Source organism: Rhagoletis pomonella, unplaced genomic scaffold (genome assembly GCF_013731165.1).
Source record: "Rhagoletis pomonella isolate Grant_MI unplaced genomic scaffold, Rhpom_1.0 Rhpom_scaffold_00005, whole genome shotgun sequence".
Taxonomy (NCBI): Eukaryota; Metazoa; Arthropoda; class Insecta; order Diptera; family Tephritidae; genus Rhagoletis; species Rhagoletis pomonella.
In genome coordinates, this window is record NW_023458559.1 from 76,417,879 (window position 1) to 76,439,724 (window position 21,846).

Genomic DNA, 21,846 nt, shown 5'->3' on the forward strand with positions numbered 1-21,846 from the left:
AAAAATCTTTTTAACATTTTATAACAGTGGAATCCTCACAACTCAAGTCGATACTAAGCACATTTTTTTTGGAAGCAAAGCGCTTTTTCTTTTACTTAAGATTTTCCTTTTAGCCCAGTAACTTTAGCCTTTTTCAAAAAAAGTAAATGTAGTTCGGAACTTTTGACGCAGTTTACTTCTATTTTACACGCATGTAGTTTATAGATTCAATGAGACAGATTACAAAGATTAAGCACTTAAAATTATCATCTTCCTCCCCCTATTGAAAACAGTGTGGCCGTTTGAAAAATTCAATGGCTTCCCAATAATGGCGTCTAAACTAACCGTAAATTAGATTTTTTTTACAACTTAGTGCCACTGAAGAACCCAACGCTAAAAAGAAAAAGTAAAAGCGGGTTCTTATGGTGAACCCAATATGGCGGCCAATAAAATCGATTCGATCAGCTTGAAATGTTGTCCTTTGGGGTTCTTGTGGCCACTGATTACGAATCTGGAGACACATTGGAAAAATTTAAAATGGAGGACCCAATATGGCGACAAAAAATAAAAAATAAAATCGGGTGGCCCCTTTGACTTTAAAATATGCCAAGGATTTTAAACAAACAATTCATTAAAAATTACAAAAACCATGCCAATTTAACAATTTTTCGCACTTTAATTATGTATTTAGAGTAAAAAACGTTTTTTTTTAAACTTAATATAAAAAATTTTAGAAAATTAATTCTCTACAAATTTGTATGTAGCATCTTTTTACGAAAAATGCAAAATAAGCTTGCAAATCGCAAACAAACACAAAAAAAAACTAAAATCCAAGATGGCGGCATGTTCCCATATCAAATTTAGAGGCAAGGCAGTGAATCCATAATCTACGTGTAAAATAGAAGCAAACTGCGTCAAAAGTTCTGAACTACATTTTATTTTTTTTCTTCGTACCAATTTGATCTTAAGTTACAGGGCTACTCAATTTTCAGGAAAAACTTTATCTTTTATCTGTCTGTGGCACCAGTCTCTAAAAACTTAAAAAAAAAATGCTTTAGGGAGAACGAAAGCCACTTATGTTAGGTGTTTTAAAATACTTCTGAACTCATAATCAGTGAATGGAAATTTCGAATCGAGTTTCGTTCGACCTGTGAGACGACAGTCGTTTCTCTTCTTTGCAAACTGACGCCAATTGGAAATGTAAAGCGAAGCCACCTGGTGTTTCCAAGGCGGAGAAGGCCTTCCACTTCCTATGTGTATATTGACCTCAAAAGAGAAGAAATCATTTTGTTACGTGTTATTCCTATGGGAAAAATAAATGCTCCATGCGGCACCACTTAGAATTATCGTAGATAGGAGATTCATGGAGGATCATTACTATACCAAATACATACTAAAATTTGAGTCGGGTTCAGGTCGCATTGCAGGGTTTTTTTGACATGGTTCAATGTGCATACATATGCACAACTTCAAAATCCAAGTAAGTGTCCTCTCCCCATCTCACGTTTCCGTTTAAAGCCACCCCTTTTCGGCGGGGCAAAGCACACAGACTATTAGCACATATTTCGGCCTCGAAAAGTGTTGATGTTATTTAACGGAAAATGGAGCGGGGTGGGGTGGGGTGTTCGATGCGTATAATGTTTGGATGCTGCGCGGAACAAAGATAAAACCTGTCTCCTGCCAAGCGTTAGGACGACCCTTTGATCGGCTGCAGTAGCTGTTGTTTAATGTTGACTACGAGTTCAAATTCTGTATAAAACCCAAGTATTTTAGTGCAGCGATGGCCAGAGAGTGTTTTGGCCTATGCCCGTAAACATTGAAAGCCTAAAAATGCTCTGCACTCATGCTTATGAGGTGACTAACTCTACTTTAGTGCTTATTGGCGGGAAAATGCAAAATAGATTTAAGTTATTTCACCGTAAGTACGCGAAAATGCATAATATAGTAGTTTTGTGTTAAAGGGCCGTATGAATATAAACTAAGTAGTTGCTTTTTCTTAAAATTTCACACCTTTTTCACTATTCCAATAAATTTAAGTGAAAGGTATGAAATTTTAAGAAAAAGCGATTGCTCGGCTTTTATTCATACGGTTCAGTTCCCCAAGCAACGAAAAGCCCAATCACACGCGAATAGTGACGAATAAACTAATAATAACAAAATAATCAAAGCAATAAATACGTAACTAAATGTAAATACAATAAAAAGTTGTTTTGGTTTTTGTTCTTTTGTTTTTTCATTGTGTTCCACTACATTCAAGATATTTATTATATAAAAAGCAAACCAATCTAAGAATAGTACAAATAAAAATTTGTTCTCTTCAGATAATTCATCACAATTATCATTATCATAACTATTAATACCAAATTCTGTTGCATTTACATCATCATTTCGATAATGAGTTGCACAAATGTGATTTTTGAATTTTTCACATTTCATGAAACTAGAAAAATATTTAGAGGTACTATATTTAATAGACCCAATTCGAGTAAATTGTTGGTTTGATTCACCAACGAGTGGCGGTTTCGCGCACACGCGCACACACAGTGTTCTTAGTCATTGAATATCGGTATCTTTTAAGAACAGCAAACGCTCAAGTTGATATTCACCTTCATTATTCGAGGAGGAAGAGGAGGTTGCGGCTGTGCCCGCCGACATAGCGGTGCCACTAATGCCACTTGCTGCATCACCAGTCGCTCTATTAGTCTCCTGTTGCTTATCACCGCCCGGGTGGTGCTGCTTAATTGCCGCTGCTGCTGAATTATTGTTGCTATCAGCTGATGCGCACAAGAGTAAATTGATTTTTAAATAGATATTTGCCAGCGGCACACCACGTCTCTGAATGGTAATGCGTTTGCATTGTTCCAACAATGCTGCATCGTACAATTCGCGCAACTCAAATACGCCCATGCCAAGCATTTCATTCAAGCAAGTGCCGGGTTCGCGCCACCACACCGCAAAGTGTATGCGGCCAAAGTTTGGCTTATCCGCAGCCGAAGCGACAGTAGCGCCGCTCTTCTTGTTCTTGTTGCTGTTGCTATGCATACAATCGAGTTCATCGATTAATGGCGTCAAGTTGACATCGCGCTGTGATTCCTGACCGAAACGCGTACACTGCGTTAGGCTATGGAACTTCTCCGATTCGAATTGCATAATATTGAACATTTCATAGCGTGGCACATGCTTGATCAATTCGTGCGATAGCTGACATTCAACAGTGAATATGGGACGTATGTCATTCTGCAGCAATTCCATGCGTTTAGTGCCTTCTGGCTCTAGGGTAAGCGCCTCCAATTGCAGCTTGACGCTCTTGATGCGTCTGAATAGCTGGAGTTCCTCGCGTGTCAAAGTCTCAACACGGTCTTCGACTGCATCTCCGAATTCATCCTCAACAAATGCATCGACATTGGCGCAAGTGGCATTCTGCGAATTCAACTCCAGGTCCAGCTCCGATTCCGATTGCTTTGGTTGCAGCTTTGTATCACCAGCCAAGTAGGCGACCAGTTTGGCGTCGAGTTTACGCATAGCCTCTGGAAAGGAAGAAAAGGAAATAGGAGAGAAAATTTGTAAATTTTGAAATAAACTTTAATTTTTTGAAGTTATATTAAAATTTTGAACATGATTAAATGCGGTTTATTTGAAATTCATATACACAAAAAAAAAATATTCTTACCCATTTTTAATTTAAAAAAATGTGGTTATTTTAGTAGTCACTAGAACCAGCAAAAATTCGATTTCTTTTTTTTTATTTCTCAATAAGCAAAGCGTCTGCTTCTAAATGTGTCTGTGTGTGTGTGTGCGTGTGTGCGCGTCTTAAATGATCGATGCGAGTACTGCTTTGGCCGCAACCGTTGAGTGGAATGAAAAATTTGCCGGTCGTTAAGCTATTTAAATGAAATATGTAGTTCTCAATATGCGAGCACACAGACCGCTTTTTTCCGCTTTCATGTTATCGGCAAATATTTTCGTACAGATTTTCTGTACCGGATGATTATAAAATGCTATGAGGCACAAGGGACTCACGAGAGATCGAAATAGTGCGCTCACCTTAATTTCGTAACAGTGGGGTGATGAAGAGGCACAATATCAGAGATTAATATCAAATTAATTTATTTTCGATTTCCAGTTAAGTTATTGATCCTTTCAGTTGTCTTCTCGCAGTGTACTCTCGGTAACGCTGAAGGGTCTAATGTCTTAACGGCTGTTGTTTTTGTTGTGTTTTAGCGGCACTACTAAGCACTACCTAAATCGGAAAGTCAGTCTATCAATCTTTGTTGTCGAACTCAACTAGCAGTAGGCCCAAGAAAGGCTTGCATCAAAGATTAATGCGTATTAGCAGAGTGGGTTTAACCTTTAATGGCTGCCATGTGCTTCTGTTCTCCATGTTAAGGGCGTCGCCCAAAGACATCTGGTCTGCTTGTCAGGGGCAGTCGAAACCTTGTCTCTTTGAGTAGGAGGAGGCTGAAGTAAGAGTAGTTACAAAGCGAGAAGTTTTCCCCTATGGAGAGGTAAAGGAGACATTTATAGTGCAGGAAGTCGAATACGAAACTTGAGAAGTTAATGCCGCAGTCAGAAAAATGGGAATCATTTTTAACCACAGGACGCTAGCCAAATATTTTTTTATTGGCGCTGAAATACCTAACGAAGTGGACAATTGAAAATAAGGTTTGGGTACAAATGTTTACGTAAGGTTAAGGTGGCTGCTGACAAATTTCCTAATTGCCTTGCTACGCCTCGAATAGGTTCCATGGTTAGAGATTTTAAACCATTTAAACCAGGTTATCTTTTTTTTAGAAAGAGAAGAAACAGTGACGTTGAGAAGGCCTAGTAAGGCTACAAAACATTTCCGTACAATCCCCGATAGCACTAGTTCGAATGATAATGCTTTAAATCCGTTTGACTATCGACGAAGATACATAGATAGTGGTTTTCCGGCTGGAGCTGGTTTAGGAAACGAAAAGACTGACTAAACTGCAGAGCTTTCGAAAGGAATCGGAGTTCCTTGCTCCAATTTGGAACCATCAGCATATGGCGACCTGTTGCTTCGGCATAACTGGCCACGTCGATACAGTGTCGCTGAAGCAAAGTCAGACGATACATTGTGAACAATACATTTAAATTTATTTACTATGCGGAAGTGTTTAGTGAAATTCGAAAAAAATACGAATCATTCCTAACTACATATAACAATGCGAGGTCACACAAGATATCCGAAGACTTTGTTGTATCTCCTCAAAGCAAAGATAACGCATTCGAGATATCTCAATTGGCGTGCAAAAAATGGTATGCAAATTAATTGAGCGCATGTAAGTAGTATCCAGTGCACGAAAGCCCAGTCAAAACAAAATTCATTTCGACGGTCTACTTTTAAGTGTTGTGTTGTGTTTTTTAGGGTATGATATACGTTAAAGAATAGAATCTCATACAAGTTAGAATAGCAAAAAGTAGCTTCAAAACCTTTTCGCAGACTTAATTGTCTAAATTAGATTACAACTGAGGAAAACCTAAAAAGGACTAAAGCTAGAATATGCACCGCAGAAGCTGCGTCAATGAAACAGATTGTTCCAAAAACCGTTAACGAATTCCCAGTCATACACTACGAAAACAAATTTTGACACGAAAGCTTTCTGCAAACAAGCAATGGAACCATATTTACAATTGGCTGTGAGTTGAGAGAGAAAACTGAAGTGTAAATAGACTGAGATTGATCCGGGCAAAGGTAAAATACACGAAAACTTTCCTACACGTTTCAAGCTTACGAAAGAGCCAGGTCCGTAATTGCTAATACTCCTTTCTCCGGTTCTGTGTTATATGTTTCTGGGAGCGCGCTAAGCGCGTCAAATAAAAGAGAAATATATCTAAAAAGTCACCTACATATGTAGACAGTTGGAAGTATTTTAAAGTAATGACGAACTACCACGAATTCAACAATGAATAAATCTGAAAAAAATTGTACTATCACTTTTATCAAAAGGTCCACTGTTGACAAGAGAACAGAGAGTATTTTTATTTTGTATTTAGGGAGAGAAAACAGATGTGGAGACAACTAAATTTTCTTGACATGCACACACTTATGTATGTACATTAGCGTGGTCCAAAACAGTAAAGTCGGAATTTTAATGCTCTCACCCCCTAGTATTGTTCTATATCGAAAAAAAGTATACCCCTATTTCTTTTATTTTGAAATCAAAAAATATTTAGAGGTCGCTCAAAACGCTCAAAGTTTTCCATATATTTTTATATGGAAAAAAAAACTTTTCGTAGAAATGGTATAGAATTCTTGAAAATCAATATTTTTCGATCGGAAAACTCTGGTTCTCTTCAAGAGACTTTCAATAATAATACCCAATTGTTTGTTTCACAATTTTTTAATACTAACGATTTTTTATTGGTCCGCCCATTACATTTTTCGGGGTTTTTATGGGTTTTTGGCGGACCTATAAATTATAGTTGCGATGAAAAAATGGTTAAATAAATAATTGGGTATTGTTATTGGGAATGTCCTGCAGATAAACAAAGTTTTCCGATAGAAAAATATTGACTTTTAAGAATTATATACCGTTTCTACGAAAAGTTGTTTTTTCCACATATAAAATACATGGAAAACTTTGGGCGCTTTGAGCGACTTCTAAATATTTTTTGATTTCAAAATTAAAAAATAGGAAGATGAAACCAAAGACGATATCTAAAGAAATAAATTGACATAATACTTATCAATTTGGCTCGTAGATATCGTCTTTGGTTTCATCTTCAAGTTGAAAATAATCCGAGCGTTAAACAATTCTTTTAATTAAAAAATAGGGATATATTTTTTCAGTAGAGAACAATCCTAGGGGGTGAGAGCATAAAAATTTCGACTTTTCTTTTTCACATGCCCTAATGTACATACGTAGACACATATGTAAATGCAAAGCACATGTATTGAGCATTATATAAATTATATTATAAACGCGTTCATACATAAACGAATACATACATATGTATGTAGGTGATAACAAAGTTTGCATAAAACAAATATAAGGCAATCAGAATAGTTTAGACCCGGGTGCTTTAGAAGCCAATGAACCGTCGGATATGTATATACATACATACATACATTCAATACATATTTATTATACAAATACGGATCTACTACTTAGTTCTAGCTAATGTTTTGCTACACGGTTCTCGGCAAATAAATAAAACTTTTTTCAAGTGGAACATCTGAATCGAGTTCGGAGATGTTTTCGTAAAATATTAAAGTCATCAGATCTGTATCGTTCTTTCGTTTTTCAAAATTGAGGTGTCAATTTACAGGGCTTGGCCTGCAGATGTGCAATGTGCTTTTAGAAAATCGCGTTGATTTTTAATAATTTTTTTAGCTGACGGTGTTGTGAATTTTCTTCAAAATAAAGTATGATCGACAATTTCGTTTATAAGTATGGAAGAAAATGTCTACCATCGTCTCGCAAAAAAAATTATTAGAAATGAACGTGATTTTCTAGCGTCTTGAAATTTGCACTTTATCCTACTAAAATTTAATGGGCGAATTGGTGAATAAAAGCTTTTGATTTTGGCTTACATTCTTGTTTTCGTGCGTTTTTGTATCCCTGAATCTTGAAGGACGTTTACGATTGATTATCAACCAAGTTTCGATTCTGCTGGGTTTTATGACGTTCGGACAGACGACTACTCCACCATTATACTCAAATAGGTTCACGGTAGGATACAAAAAGTTTCACATGATTTTCAATGACCACAACAGCAAAAAAAATTTAGTCTGTTCGACAAGCTCATAATTATTGCAAATTATCACAATTTATCAGGTTTTGGCTTTCGCGTACGCAAAAATTTGCAAAGTAGGGGAAATTGAGAGCACCAAGTGACAGTTGACTTGAAGGGGAAGTTGCTTATTCCTGCGCGAAAAATTTTTACCAGCCAACAAGAAAAACAGCTGTAACTCTTTTCGACCGATTATTTCCCTACTGGTAGAGAATATACGTCATTATCTACTACTAATTAGCAGTAGAGAATTGTTACAGAAACGAGCTACTGATCAAAGTCATCTGTTTGCAATTTATAAAAATGATGAAATTAATTTTGATGATTTTTAAGTTTAAAATAACTTATCAGAACTGCTTCGGAATAAAGCAAATACTCATTGACTTACGTTTGCTTAGCAAATGGCTTTAGGCAAATCTTAAAATTATATTTGTTTTCATGTTTTCAGTTTATGCTCTTGTAAGTAAATAAAATTTCGATCAGCTGCACTAAAAACTTGCAAGTTTTTCTTATTTTGCATTCGCGTACTTTTTGGGATATTTTCCAATTTGAGCGATAATCGTTCGTTACTCTCCTGCTAGTTGCTGCCGGATATTTTTCACTGGAAATCAAACAAATAACGGAAAATATTATTGCTCGGGTATTTGCGTATAGCCTTAAGATAGGGATAGAAAACTGTCGTTTTTGATTTTTCTGGCATGAAAATTTGGATTTCCGGTGTAAGTAGTACTTATTCAAGGGCTGATTGAATTTTGTTACGCTGGAGTTGTAAAAATAACGAAAGCAAGAAAATTCGCATTTAAAACTTTACACACGGCCTTTTGAAAGATGTAGAATTCAATCAAATATACATAGTTGATAGATGGCTAGTAAGCTCTTCCGATGAAAAACTTAAAAAAGGTCATAAAAGAGGTTTAAATAACTGAATAAGTCCCGAAAACTATTTCCTAGCTTCTACCATACGCTGGGAACGTAAGTGAAATCATTAAAACATACAAATATATAGACGACTTATGCCCGTTAAGCTGATGACACAGTTTTGTCGTGTATTATAGATCCAAGTAAATACTTTTTAATGAATTGCACTGTTTTTTCTATTTGCTTTTATTTTACTGTAACACTTCTCCATTGAAATATAGTAAATAAACTAAACGTTATCAATCTAATAAAACCAATGTTCACTTATGAAACATCTACACGTGCCCAACATACTGCGGATTTGCTTTGAAAAACAAAACCAAGGCGACAACAGAGCTTACATAGAACAGCTTTACAATAAACACTCTGTGAAATAAGTTACTTACTGTACTTCACACTAAAAATGTCTAGAAGCACGAAGGTAAAGAGTTCGTTAATTTCCGCTAACTATGGACGATTAATTTACGTCGAAGAAAAATTAGCAGGGATAGGATTTTGAACCGAACCGCCGATTTATTAAGTAGGGCTCAGGGGCGCACCCAGGAATATATTTTAGGGGGGGCTTTATATTTCTGAAGATATATCACCGGAAAATACTGAAAATTTTCTTCAGATAATACGCTCTTTAAAATATATTTATGCAAGTTTTATGTACAGTATGTAATAAATAAATAAACTTTTTAAAGTCTCATAAATTGCACTGAATTTACATAAGATTAACAGAACTCAAACACTTTTAACCGACTTCAAAAAAAGGGGAGGTTATCAATTCGCCGGAACACATTACTTTTTTACCACGTGAACCGATTTCAATAATCCTTTTTTTATTGGAAAGATGGTACCTCAAGGGTCGTCCCGTAATTTTGTTTAGAGATCCGATGATTGGATAATGAAGAAATTAACGGTACCCCTAAATTTGAATATGAGAATTGAAGTCGGTTGTGTTCTTTCCTTAAAAACTACTTGTTTAATAAAAAGTTCTATAAACTCAAGATGCGCTCAACTTTCAAAAGTACCTAATAAAAAATATTAAAAATGACTCATTAAAAATAAATTTATTGATTCCATGAATTTTTGCACTTTTATGTTCCTTTTTTTGATTTCTGGTTTCTGGCTTTCGATAGAGATGGTGATTTTTCACGATTTCTAATTTTTTTTAATATTTCGAATACCGAAAAAATTAACTGAACACTCAAGAAAAACGAAAAATTCATATAAAACGATGGACGAGAAATGGAAAAGAAATTTTCTTCTACCAAAATTTCTTAAATCAGTTTGCAGCTCTCAAGAAAAAAATGCTCGTATATTCATTTCCTCATGAAAATTTACAGCAAAAGCAAAGCGCTTTTTCAAGCAACAGAAATTATAATAAATATTTCTTATAATTTCCTTGAGAGCTGGATTCTTAGCTTTAAGATACAGTTTGCATTTGGGGTCATTAGCTTTAGGGGGGGTTTGAACCCCAAAACCCACCCCTTGTGTGCGCTAATGGTAGGGATTATTTTATATTTATAGTTTCATTATTTAAGGACATGGGGAACGATTGGAGAACGATGTTAGATATCAATTTAAGAACAATAAATTTCTCAAAGGTTGTAGAAATATTTTTTTTTAGGTTTGGTGGGATACTACTACAAAACTGCGAAAGTTATCGACACACTTTAGTTTAAAAAGTGACGACAATTATTTGACAGAATATAAATGACGTTCTATGCTGAGTAAGTAGCAACTTTGTCTCCTGGCAGTCTTATCTCGCTGTCTATATAAATGGCAGATGTATCGCTTATAAAAATAGTCCGATTTATGATTAACACAGCGTGAACTTTGAATCTTTCGAATATTCCCATTGGAATTAAAGATTTTTTCAGTGCTTTCTGTAGTCCTCCTCTTTGGGAAACGCTATACAGTTTTTCTTTTGCCTTGGTATACATAAGTTGTCAATTCGAAAATTTAAGTTCAATGTGCGACCTTTCAAAACTGATTGGGGAAGAATTAAAAAAAAAAAATCAGATGATATCTGTGTACATTTTATGTGTAAATTAGTGGCTGTGGCTAGCAACAGGTTTCCGGTATGAAATTTCGCCACTAAAACTAGGGATAATTTGAATCCGATGAAAAAAAAACAAAGCTGTCGACCATTCTATTAGTTAAGAGATAATTATATGATTAAGTACTCTTCCTAAGCTATTTATATTGTGCTTTGATGTACGTCTCGTGAAAGGCATTCAACATTTATACATATACATATACATATGTATGTGTAAATACATATTGTTACCTTAATTCGCAAAGGCCCTAACCAACACTTTTTTCGAAACTGCGTTTTTCACAGATTCTAGTAGGATGTATTTAAATACACCTTCAATAAAAATTTCGAAAACTTAGTACCAAAAATCGCGGAGTTACATGCCACTTTTTAAAAATCCCTACCTGTTTTTGATACTCATTTTATAAATGATTTTTGCTTCTCCTGTAAAATAAAAAATTTGTTGGTTAAGGCCTTTGTGAATTAAGGTGACGACATACAAGCATACCGGCACGACGAGATAGTGACGGAGTCGGGTGTTTCCCCTGGGCTCGAAGTTTTCAGGGGATCGGATTTATCGGAAATTAAGTTCGACCATGCCAATATTTTGCTAAGTTGATAAATTTGATTAAAAAATTAACACAAATTCCTTCTTTTTTTTTTGGAGGATTGGGGTTTGCCCTGCATATACTTAGTATCGGGCCCGGATTTTATCATGGCGGCCCTGCAAGAATACCATACAGCAGGGGGAAAAATTCTCGTATCCACACGAGTTTTGAAAGTGTTTCATAAGAATTAATTGTGAAATTCACTTATAAACAGTAGGGTGGTCTTTAAATGTAGGAAGCAAATTTTTGGTTACGTGCAATGATGTCAATGGAATTAAAGTCACTGACATCAATACACAATTTAAAAGTGAATTAATGTCAGAAATGTTAAAAATCATACAAACTTTATCGTCCATAGACAATAGTACATAATATCTTTTCGAAAGCGCAGTAAAATGAATGGACGTTATTGGTCTATTAAAAAAATATTGACAAAATACACTTCTAACATGCTACATGCATAACACCACGGTGGTCCGCGTTCGCGCAGTGCGCGCGCCATATCACCACGCGTCGCGACGCGCTACGCTTAAAGCGTGTCAAAGCGGGGGGCAAAGTTCAGATTCCTCTATGGAGACTCAAAAAATTAAAATTATTATTTTTTTCATCTTATAAAAACCGAAAATCGATACTACTTTAGTCGAAGATATCACATATAAATGTTGGCCCCGATTGGAGTCGGTTAAGGCTTCTCGCGCAGGGGTCAAAGTTCAGATTATCCTATGAAAACGTCTTAACCGACTGCAATCGGAGAAGAGGCTTCCAGTAGGGCATTTCGGAAACGTAGTAATCTGTTTGATCAGGGAATAAATCAAAGCACAGGATTCTCCTGCCACATCCTGGTTTTCCTAAATTTTAAAGCTGTTTGTGCTGCGCTAGTTCTGCTAACAATAAGACCAAGTAGGGCAGCGCGTTGTAAGTATGCGCTCCAAAGGCCTCCTATAGCCTCTATAATATTTATGCTTAGCTATGGTTACATAAAGCCCACAAATTACTTTAAGCGAGAGATCACATCCCTTACCAATAGCCCATTGCAGCAATCTACGCTTTGTACTCGACCCTGCCAGAGAGGTGCAGGCGGGCACCTCCGATCAAGGCAAGAGCCACATCAGGGAGCACTTCCTAGTGAACAAGACCGTTTCCATCTTGCAGAGGCCACCGGTTACCAAGTTCAGGTAATCTTGAGTCAGAACACAAAGGGTAACGCATAGGCAATCACGCTACAACCCCTTTTCTCCAGTTCGTCCAGAAAATCACTTACAACCATGATCCAGAGATAGCGTGAGGAAACATCAGCTTGCTGGGTTCCTATAAGTATACTAGTGAATACTCTTAAGGGTTCTGTAAAGTTTAAAGCCTATCTTTTAAGTCATCTGTCATAAGTTTAAATCGACCTAATTAGCGTAAAAATGTATGTAATCACCGTGACCCAAATTATAATTACACACATCAACTTATCAAGTGCTTATTAGAAATCTAAGTACATACATACTTATCCTAGTTAATAGCACGTGAATCCATATATATATATATATATATATATATATATATATATGTATATATACATACATATGTACATATAAACTGTAATGTAGTTTAAAATTCAGTCAATAACTTATTCTTATCAAGTATAGACGTAACAGTTGCATAATTACATACATATGTACATTAGACTGCATCATTCCCCATACAAAAAAAAATAGGTACTATTTTTCCATTAGAATTATAAAATCTATTATATTTTAAGACGTCCACCAAAATATTTCGGAAAAATATTAAGATTTAAGTGAGCTGGACCGATTTGAACATACCTCCAAAAGTGAAGTTTTTTATGAATAAAAATAGTTTCTTAAAGATTTTTTTTAAAAAAATCCCCCCAAATGACAAAACGGTTTAAGCTTAAAATATTTGCATAAAAATATTTAAAAAAAATTTAAACAAAATTTTCAACGGAATCGTAATGATGAGATTTTTGATGCTGTTTTTTAACTTTTTTCACAGATTGGTATAGGAAAAACTTGAATAACTGAACCTAAACTCTTCCGATTTAGACTTAAGAGGTGTCATTGGAAAGGTATTTTCTCACCCTTTTTATTTCTTTGCTAATAAACTCATTCAAAGGATGGAAGAGAAGGGTAGGATGAACGAACGTCATTCAAAGTTGAATTAAGTTGTGTTGGTATTCGAAAAAACAAGATGGGACACGAATGTCGTTTTTTTTGTCCAGAAATAAAAACAGTGTGAAAATACCTTTCTACTGAGATCCCATATGTCTACATCAGAACATTTTTGGCGCAGTTATTCAAGTTTTTCGTAAACCAATCTTTGAAAAAAGTAAAAAAACAGCATCAAAAATCTCATTCTTACGATTCCGTTGAAAAGATTTTTAAATATTTTTATGCAGATTTTTTAAGCTTAATCTAATTTGTCATCTGAGGGGACTTTTATCAAAAAGTTCTTTAAGAAACTATTTTTATTCATAAAAAACTTCATTTTTGGAGGTATTTTCAAATCGGTCCAGCTCGCTTAAATCTTAATATTTTTCCGAAATATTTTGGTGGACGTATTAAAATATAATAAATTTTGTAATCACGGTGGAAAAACCGCAACTTTTTTTGGTGATGCAGTCTAATGTACATATGTAATATATAGCATAGCTTCGCGCAGCAACAAATACATTTCTTTAAGCAGATTGTACAGTTTTACACAAAAGGCAGATGAGTTCACAAGCTTATCAATTACGTCGACAGAGTTTCACCATATTATGACGAGATAATGTTTTCTACATTCTAAGTATTTTCAATTGAATAATGAATTACGATGCATAATAGAAGCAACAATAAAGTTGTAATTTAAAAGGAAGGAGGTCTAAACTGCGAGTTTTATTTATAATTAATTAGTAAATACTAAAAGGCATCGGCTCTTTATGGTTTTTGTGTATTCATATTTACCGGTTTCGGTCTAAAATATAAGTCCTTTTTAACTTCTTCATATCAGTAATTCCAATTAAGCCAGCGGATTTAAACTTTTTTTTTTTAATTGCCTGCGATCGCTATCCAGAAAGTGAGATCGAAAGTGTTTGGTGCATCTCCACCGCCCATTGTCCGCTTAATATATTCTGCGGCTTCCGATGAATTCGCAGATCACAACCGTCACAAATTTTTTCGCCTAAATGTAAAATGGGTTTTAGCCCATTGCGACATAAATAGGAATTGTCAAGCCGAAAAATTGGGTATACTCTGCACAAAGAAAGGGCATAAGTAAGTGATGTAATAAGAATTTCCCATAATCCAACAAACTTCTGATCGCAGAAAAATATACCAAATTAGCGAATAAAAGTTGCCGAAACGGGCTCATTGTAAAATTATGACGCAGAGCCGTAGTCAACACGTAATAAACTCCATAAGCTGTCAAGACGAGGAAGAGGAGGCAACAGTTCTGGACCTCTCCTGTGCCATTGTGACGATCTACAAGGTTCTTCGGCTTCAATGTCCATAAATTAAATCTGGAATTCTAATGAGTTAATTTTATTTGTACCAAAACTCAAACTTAGGTACAATCTCAACAAGTTTATAGACTTGAAGCCAAGGCGAATTCATATATGGTGACGTTTTTTCATCAGCTGTGAATAGCGTGTGATTGTCAAAGTTTTGAGTTTCGTTGGTGAGTGAGTGAAAACGTGAGGGTGTTTGTATTTTCTGTCGCATTTCCTTCCTTTAAAATATAATTCAATCTACATATCGCTCATTTACATCACTAGTGTCATAACTCAAAAACCAAACTCGAGAAAAACGGCTTTAAAGTTTTGAGTTTACATATCGCACGTTAAATAATATAAAGATGTAATACAAAATTTTCGGTTTTGGAGATTTCATAATACAATTAATAAGCTTGATGAGGAGAATACGTTCAGCCTAACAGATGACTAAACTTCCCAAAATTGGCGAAGATACATATGTGTCTTTCCATGTGTCTTTTGGTATACCAGCTGTATGAATTGATCAAACTTTGATTGTGTTTTCCTACAAAATTGAAATTTTGAAATAATTCTGTATATTACATAAATTTTTTATATATTTTTTTTTTTGAGTTGGTCGCTCTTTAGATCTATGTGTGCGATATGTTCTAAATATGAAACAAATCGGACCATAAATGCGGATTTTCTAAATATCTCGACTCATGCACCACCTATGGGGTAAATTTTTTATAATTATTCCTTTTCATGTAGGTAATATACATTCCAAATATGAATCATATCAGTCCATAAATACGTGTTTATCAGATATCTCTACACTAAATTTTTCAATTTAGAAAACATTCGAAAATAATTGATAAGGTGTAAATACATACACGGCGTGCAAAAAGTATTGGCACAGCAAATTTTTCTCATTAAGTATGTGCATACATTTTTTTTCTAATATTTTTCCGCCAATTTTTTATAAAAATGTGGTTCGTTCTAAAACAAAAAAACATAATTCCTAAACTTTGTGCAAAACTCGCGAAAATTCAGCAAATTGTCATGCAAATTTTAAACTTTTTAATCAGATTTTTCAGAATTATTTTGAGTATGCATTTTTGCAGCCCATTGAATTCTAGAAAACAAAAATGCAAGTTCGGAGTTAGTCAAAATTCCTAGCTACTAAAAAATTTACTTTATTGTAATAAAATTGGTTGGGCTGCACATCTGCATACTCAAAAAAATCTGATTAAAAAGTTTAAAATTTGCATGAAAATTTGCTGAATTTTCGGGAGTTTTGCACAAAGTTTTATGTTTTTTGTTGTAGAATGAACCATATTTTTATAAAAAATTGGCGGAAAACTACTGGAAAAAAATTGTTGCGTATATTGTGAAAAAACTGCTGAGCCAATACTTTTTGACGGCACTGTAACTGTTTGATTTATGATTGAAAAGTTTTAAATAAAATTATGTCAACCTAATGTGAAGGCAAAAAGAACGTTTTTTTATTGTTGATCTTTTACCAGACGGAATCACTGTCAAGTAATCATAATTCAATAATTGTAATTAAGTAGTATTGAGCATTATGTGTGAATAAGCGTATGCACATATAAATAATTTTTCTGCTTCCTGTGTATCACGGTACCCGGCAGATGCTCAACACAGAAGCCAAGAATCAAGGTTATATGCATACATATTTTCTACAATGTCAACGACGATTACAAATGTATGTATGCAAAAATATGCATATGTATACACACATGCACACCGGAGAGTATATTTCATACCGGTATAGCTCAGTTGCTGTGCGTTGGGTAACCGCCTACACGCAAAGCTCTTTAACAGATCCCTCATGTGAAAACTCTCATGCAATGCCAAGTATGAATAACTGAGCTATGAGCCTTAGAGCTGGCTACAAACGATAAACATGTGCGTGCACATGCTCAAGCTCTTTGTGCATGTTGATAAATAAGGGTAAGGGCGGTTTTAAAAAAGGTACATAATGGGGATGAGAATATCCGTTTATTCGAATATCCCGATATCCGTTCGGATATTCTTGTATATGAACAAAATCCGGATATATCAGTTAATATCAGTTCTCTTTTGGAATCGGATTAATGATTAAAGGAGAAATTAGTCAAGAACGTAAACCTACCGGTACGTAAGCCCGAGTCAGCTGACACGATCTGTCTTACCAGAGCGCCATGTAAATGAAAACTCAACACCGCAGAATTTTTCTGTAGTTATAGCCCGTAGCACAGAAATCTACGGAATTTAGATTATAGAATAGAATAGATTATAGATTATAGAAATTTACTATCGAATAAGGTTTTTTGTTAGAAAATGAGTAGTTTATATTTAGCTAGCATCTATTATAGCACGAAAAATTGTAGTTAAAAAGGTAAGTTTATGAAAAGGCAGTGATGAGTGGCAACACTGTAGTAAGCAACACTGAAGCCGCCAGTAATCGACAAAATTCTGCGTATACAGACAGCGTTTAAGTATAAGTTCTGCGTTCTTGACTAATTTTACCTTAAGTAACACAACTATACATACATATTCGCATAGGGCTGTGCGATTATTCGATTACTCGAGCAAGTTGGTTAATCAATTATTCGGTTAATCAATTACTCGAGTAATCAAAATTTTGAATACTCAAAACGATGATTAATCGAGTTACTTGAAATATGATTACTCAAAAATAATAATTTTGCTCGTTAAAAGAGTTTGCTTTTTGCTTATTTTCTTTTTTATATTCTGTACATGATACAATAATTTTTAGAAGGTAGTTTCACTTCTTCTTATCCGCCATGTTAGCTATCTGACAGAAAACGTGTTTCGTATTTTTTGTTGTACCAACTTTTTCAAAAAAAAAAAATCCAACTTTTGACGTTGGAAAAATAAAAAAAAAGAGCCAAACATATAAGTAGAGAAATTTTCGAATATTTTGTAATAATTTTCTTCATAAAAAATTAACTGCTGCTTTCGTGGATATTGCAACACACGGAATAGATGTAAGGACACAGCTATAAGTGCCACCGCACACCACAGACTTTATCGGCCGCCTATTTAAATGATAGGGCTCCCTTGAAATATGTACATGAAGATGTATGGAGGTGCGCACACTACACCAGCTTAATCGCTCTGACCAATAAGTTGTGGTGCAATGGAAAGACTAACGAGCACATCTAAATTGGCGGCTGATAAAGTCCGTGGTGTGCGATGGATCTAATCCATTATAAACAAGAAATATTGCTGTTATATTTTCATTTTTATGATTTTTATTCATGTGATTAGCGGTGGCAAAAATGTATGTAAAAAATACGTACATTTATATTAAAAATTAAGTGATCAGTTATAAAACATATAAATCTTTACATGTTCTGTTAAAAAATATCTAAAATAACAAGCGATAATCCCCAAGTTCTATATCGTAGCAGTGGCCACATTGCGTGTTTGTCACAGACACGGTTTATGTCAAAAATTTTGAAGTGAAACTACCTTCTAAAAATTATTGTATCATGATTCTGTATATGAAAAAAATGTTCGTTTTAATTTTTGAAACCAGAAACGTTGTTTTCAAAGTATCAAGGAACTTTCACTACTTTATACATATGTATGTAAAGAGTAGAAATGTTGATTACTCATTTTACTCGAAATGTTGATTAATCATAAAGCAAATTACTCAACTATTTTTTTTTGGTTAATCAAAAATCTTGATTACTCGAGTAACTGAACTTTTGAGTAATTATAATTTCTAATTAATCGAATAACTGAGTTATTTAGTTTATGATTAATTAAAACTTTGAGTAATCAATTAATCGCACAGCCCTTATCTGAACCTATTATGGTGAACGATTCAATTACAATTTGTTTTTTTTTTCTCCTTAAAAAAAAACGTAAAAAATAAATAATGGTAGTGCCAATGATTTTTGTTCTTGGTGTCGTTTGTTTGTGATTTGAACTGCCTTTGAAAATGCGTTTACAAAACCAAGTTGCGGATAATGTAGTAGTGCTGAGTGGGATTGTATGTAAAAACAAATTATCGAAGATGTTTTCTTGGTTTTCGCCACTTTTTTCAAAATCCACCAACCTTCAAAAGAAGACTATAATAAGGTTAAAAACAGAGTGGAAGCGAAATCGAAGACGGAGACGAAAAACAGTGCATTATTTAGTAAATAGAACGAAACTTATCATAGTACGAGCGAAGATGAAGATTATGGATTTTGTGTATTTTAGCAATTTGCAAGCAATTCGTCTTCAGCTTTGTTTCCACCCTGTTTTTAACCTAATGCTTCAACGATACTTACAAGATATAAGCGCAGTTTTTGAAGAAAAAAATGAGTTTGTTGGTGGGGGTTAATATTTCCGATAATAAGCCTATTCAAATGAAGCTGGGTGTATGAAAGTATGAATGGACTCATATTTACTAACTTATACATATGAACATACTCACATACAGATCTGCACATAAATAATTGAAGGCCAATGTCATAATCTAAAAACTGCTTTGAATTTTCGCAACATGCATGGCAAATCAAGTATTACGTGTTTACAAAAAACAAAAAGAGAAACGTTGGTCGTAAGCCAAAGGAAAATACAACCAGTGTTGCCACACATGGGCTTTTCCTACCAAAACTGGAAGGTTTTTTCCCATTTGGTAGGTTGGCAGGCTTGATTGGATTTTGGTAGGTTTCGTGCCAATGAAGAATAAGTAGTTATTTGCGAAAAATAGAAAAATGTGTATCTCCAAACATTATGGCAACCTTTTCTACACGAATGTTTCACCGGTGTGTTCGTATGACGGCGGCCGAAAACATGTAAATATACCTGATTCCTAAGCACAAACGTATACCCTTATTATTGCCAATACACAATATGCACATCCATATATAATTTATGGCGTACTTGGGCCAAGATTCCAGAAAAGTCTGCCAATGGGCTCGCACCCAACCAAATTCCAAGCGGAGGTCATCGCAATCGAAATCTGTGTTCGCGAATGTCATCGCAGAAGGCAAATGTGGCCAGAATAAATATTATGTAATTTAAAACGGCAGCAAGGCTTGTGAACTCTTGAACGACCTGGGAGCCCACAATAGCGTAACGCTGTGGTGGATTCCGGGATATGAAGGGTTTGAAGGCAACGAAAGGGCTGACTGTCTCGCAAAGCGTAACGACCAAATGCGCTTGTATGGTCCCGAGCTATTCTGTGTTACATCTAAAGCATACACTGCAGACCTACTTAGGAGCTAGCTGCGAATAATCTAAGATTGCTGCCCACTGGTGGAAGTCAAAAGGAATAACCACCAAAGAGATTCATAGCTCCTTCCAGCAGAACCTCCGAAAGTCACCTTGAACTTAATACTCTTACTGGCTACCTAACAAAGCAATGCAAGTTAACGTACCATTTGAATTAAATAGGTCTTTCTGTAGAGGCGGACTGTAGGTTTTGTGGGCTGGTGAAGGAAACCCCAGAGTATATTATATGTGCCTGCCCACGAAGCATGAATCGTAGATTGATACACCTTGGAGAACGATAGTCTTTTTGACGGCGAAAAAGGACGTGTGAAAAAAATTTACGAAAAAATGCACTTGAAAAATTTCCGGCAAAGAAAGACGCGCATACATGGACTCAACATCATTCTGGAAAAACTCTTTGGGGAATTAGTTTACTGTTACACTCGTAAACTTAGTTGACCGCGAAAATAAGTTTATGCGCCTTTCTTCGCCGTCGCCTATGCTAAGAGTCTTTCTTCGCCGAACTTTTTTTACGCGTCTTTCTCGCTGTGTGTAAAGGACACACATTTGGATAAGTCTGTACTGTAAAATGAATTGTATTCGCAGTTAATTTGTTTTTATTGTACTAGCTGTGTTTTTGTTTTACTATATGTTATCTACGTTTTTAATAAATTTGACATTGAAAAACATGAAAATATTAAAAACTCCAAAAACATTTTTTTGGTAGGTTTTAGTTAGTTATGGTAGGAAAAAAATTTTGTCTATGGCAATACTGATTACAACAAAAGTGGCGAACTGTGGGTTTAATACAAATTTATTTACATAAATACATACATATGTATGTACAGTGGCGTACAAAATAATAGTTTCAAATCTTGTGCAAAGTTCACACTAGTTCACAAGTTCACTAATTAAACTTAAAAAAATGTTCATCAAAATTTCGGGTTTTCAATTAGATTTCATAGAAAGATTTCGAGAATGCAGTTTTATAGTCCATAAAGTGCAAGTTTCAAGTCGCTAAATATTACCGTTGATTTTTTAGAATATTTTTTTGTGGAGGGTGTTGCTCATTTTCTTCCGTATAAGTACGGTGACCATATTTATGAGAGCCGAATACGGGACAAAAAATAATTTTGCAAATTTTTTCCTCAGCAGCTTACAGATCTTAAAACCTTTTTCAATGATCCTAGATGTATTAGGCCTGAAACAGTATGCTTTTAGTAACATCATAAATTTGTAGAATTATTTTCTCGAGATTTTTACCCCGTAAAATTTGTTTAAAAAAATTCGTTAAATTTTAGTATAGTACAAAGTATGTTCGACCAATTTTTTGAAACAGAAGCAAATGAGCAGCACTCTCCACTCGCACTTTATATACTCAATTTTAATGAGTTACAAAACTGCTAACAAAATATTTTTCTAAACATTCTAATTGAAAAGTTTGAAATTTTGGTGAAACATTGCAAAATTAAGTTTTATAGTTTTTTGCACAAAGTTGCAAATTTGGTATTACATATATGGTTTTTGTTAGGAAAAGAGCTGTACTTTCATAAAATAAATAATAAACAATAAATAAAATATGAAAAAATAGCCAAAACCTACTAAAATGTCAAGTCCTGATTTCTAATTTTGGTCACTGTATGTAGGTATTCCCTGATTCGAATCACAGGCATTCAGATTAGAAAATAATAACTATTTATGGAGAAAATTGCGATCATATACCAACATCACTCGCCCATACGGGACAAATATATAAAATAAATAAATTACCAGGACAATGGTCAAAAAAGGGGACTGTCCCGTATAATACAGGACGGATGGTCACCGTACGTATAAGAAAATGCGCAACACCCTCCGCAAAC

The 21,846-nt window shown here is 34.8% G+C and overlaps 2 protein-coding genes across 3 annotated transcripts in view; both read right to left on the reverse strand.

Annotated features, from left to right (window-relative positions):
• The window catches only part of LOC118739610 (phosphatidylinositol 4-phosphate 3-kinase C2 domain-containing subunit beta), a gene marked incomplete in the record, with an annotated part of 95,198 nt that overhangs the window by 51,992 nt on the left and 21,360 nt on the right, over window positions 1–21,846 (reverse strand).
• Window positions 1–21,846, reverse strand: part of LOC118739611 — a 38,250-nt gene that overhangs the window by 5,339 nt on the left and 11,065 nt on the right. The window contains exons 1-2 of one of the 2 annotated variants that reach the window (XM_036471042.1): window positions 3,650–3,944; window positions 2,586–3,506 (exon numbers count right to left, since the gene is read on the reverse strand). In XM_036471042.1, coding sequence (XP_036326935.1) covers window positions 2,586–3,506; window positions 3,650–3,653 — 925 coding nt within the window. In that variant the 5' untranslated portion in view covers window positions 3,654–3,944. Of the gene's footprint in view, window positions 1–2,585; window positions 3,507–3,649; window positions 3,945–21,846 lie in introns of those variants that run through there. The other variant, XM_036471041.1, reaches the window with a different exon arrangement.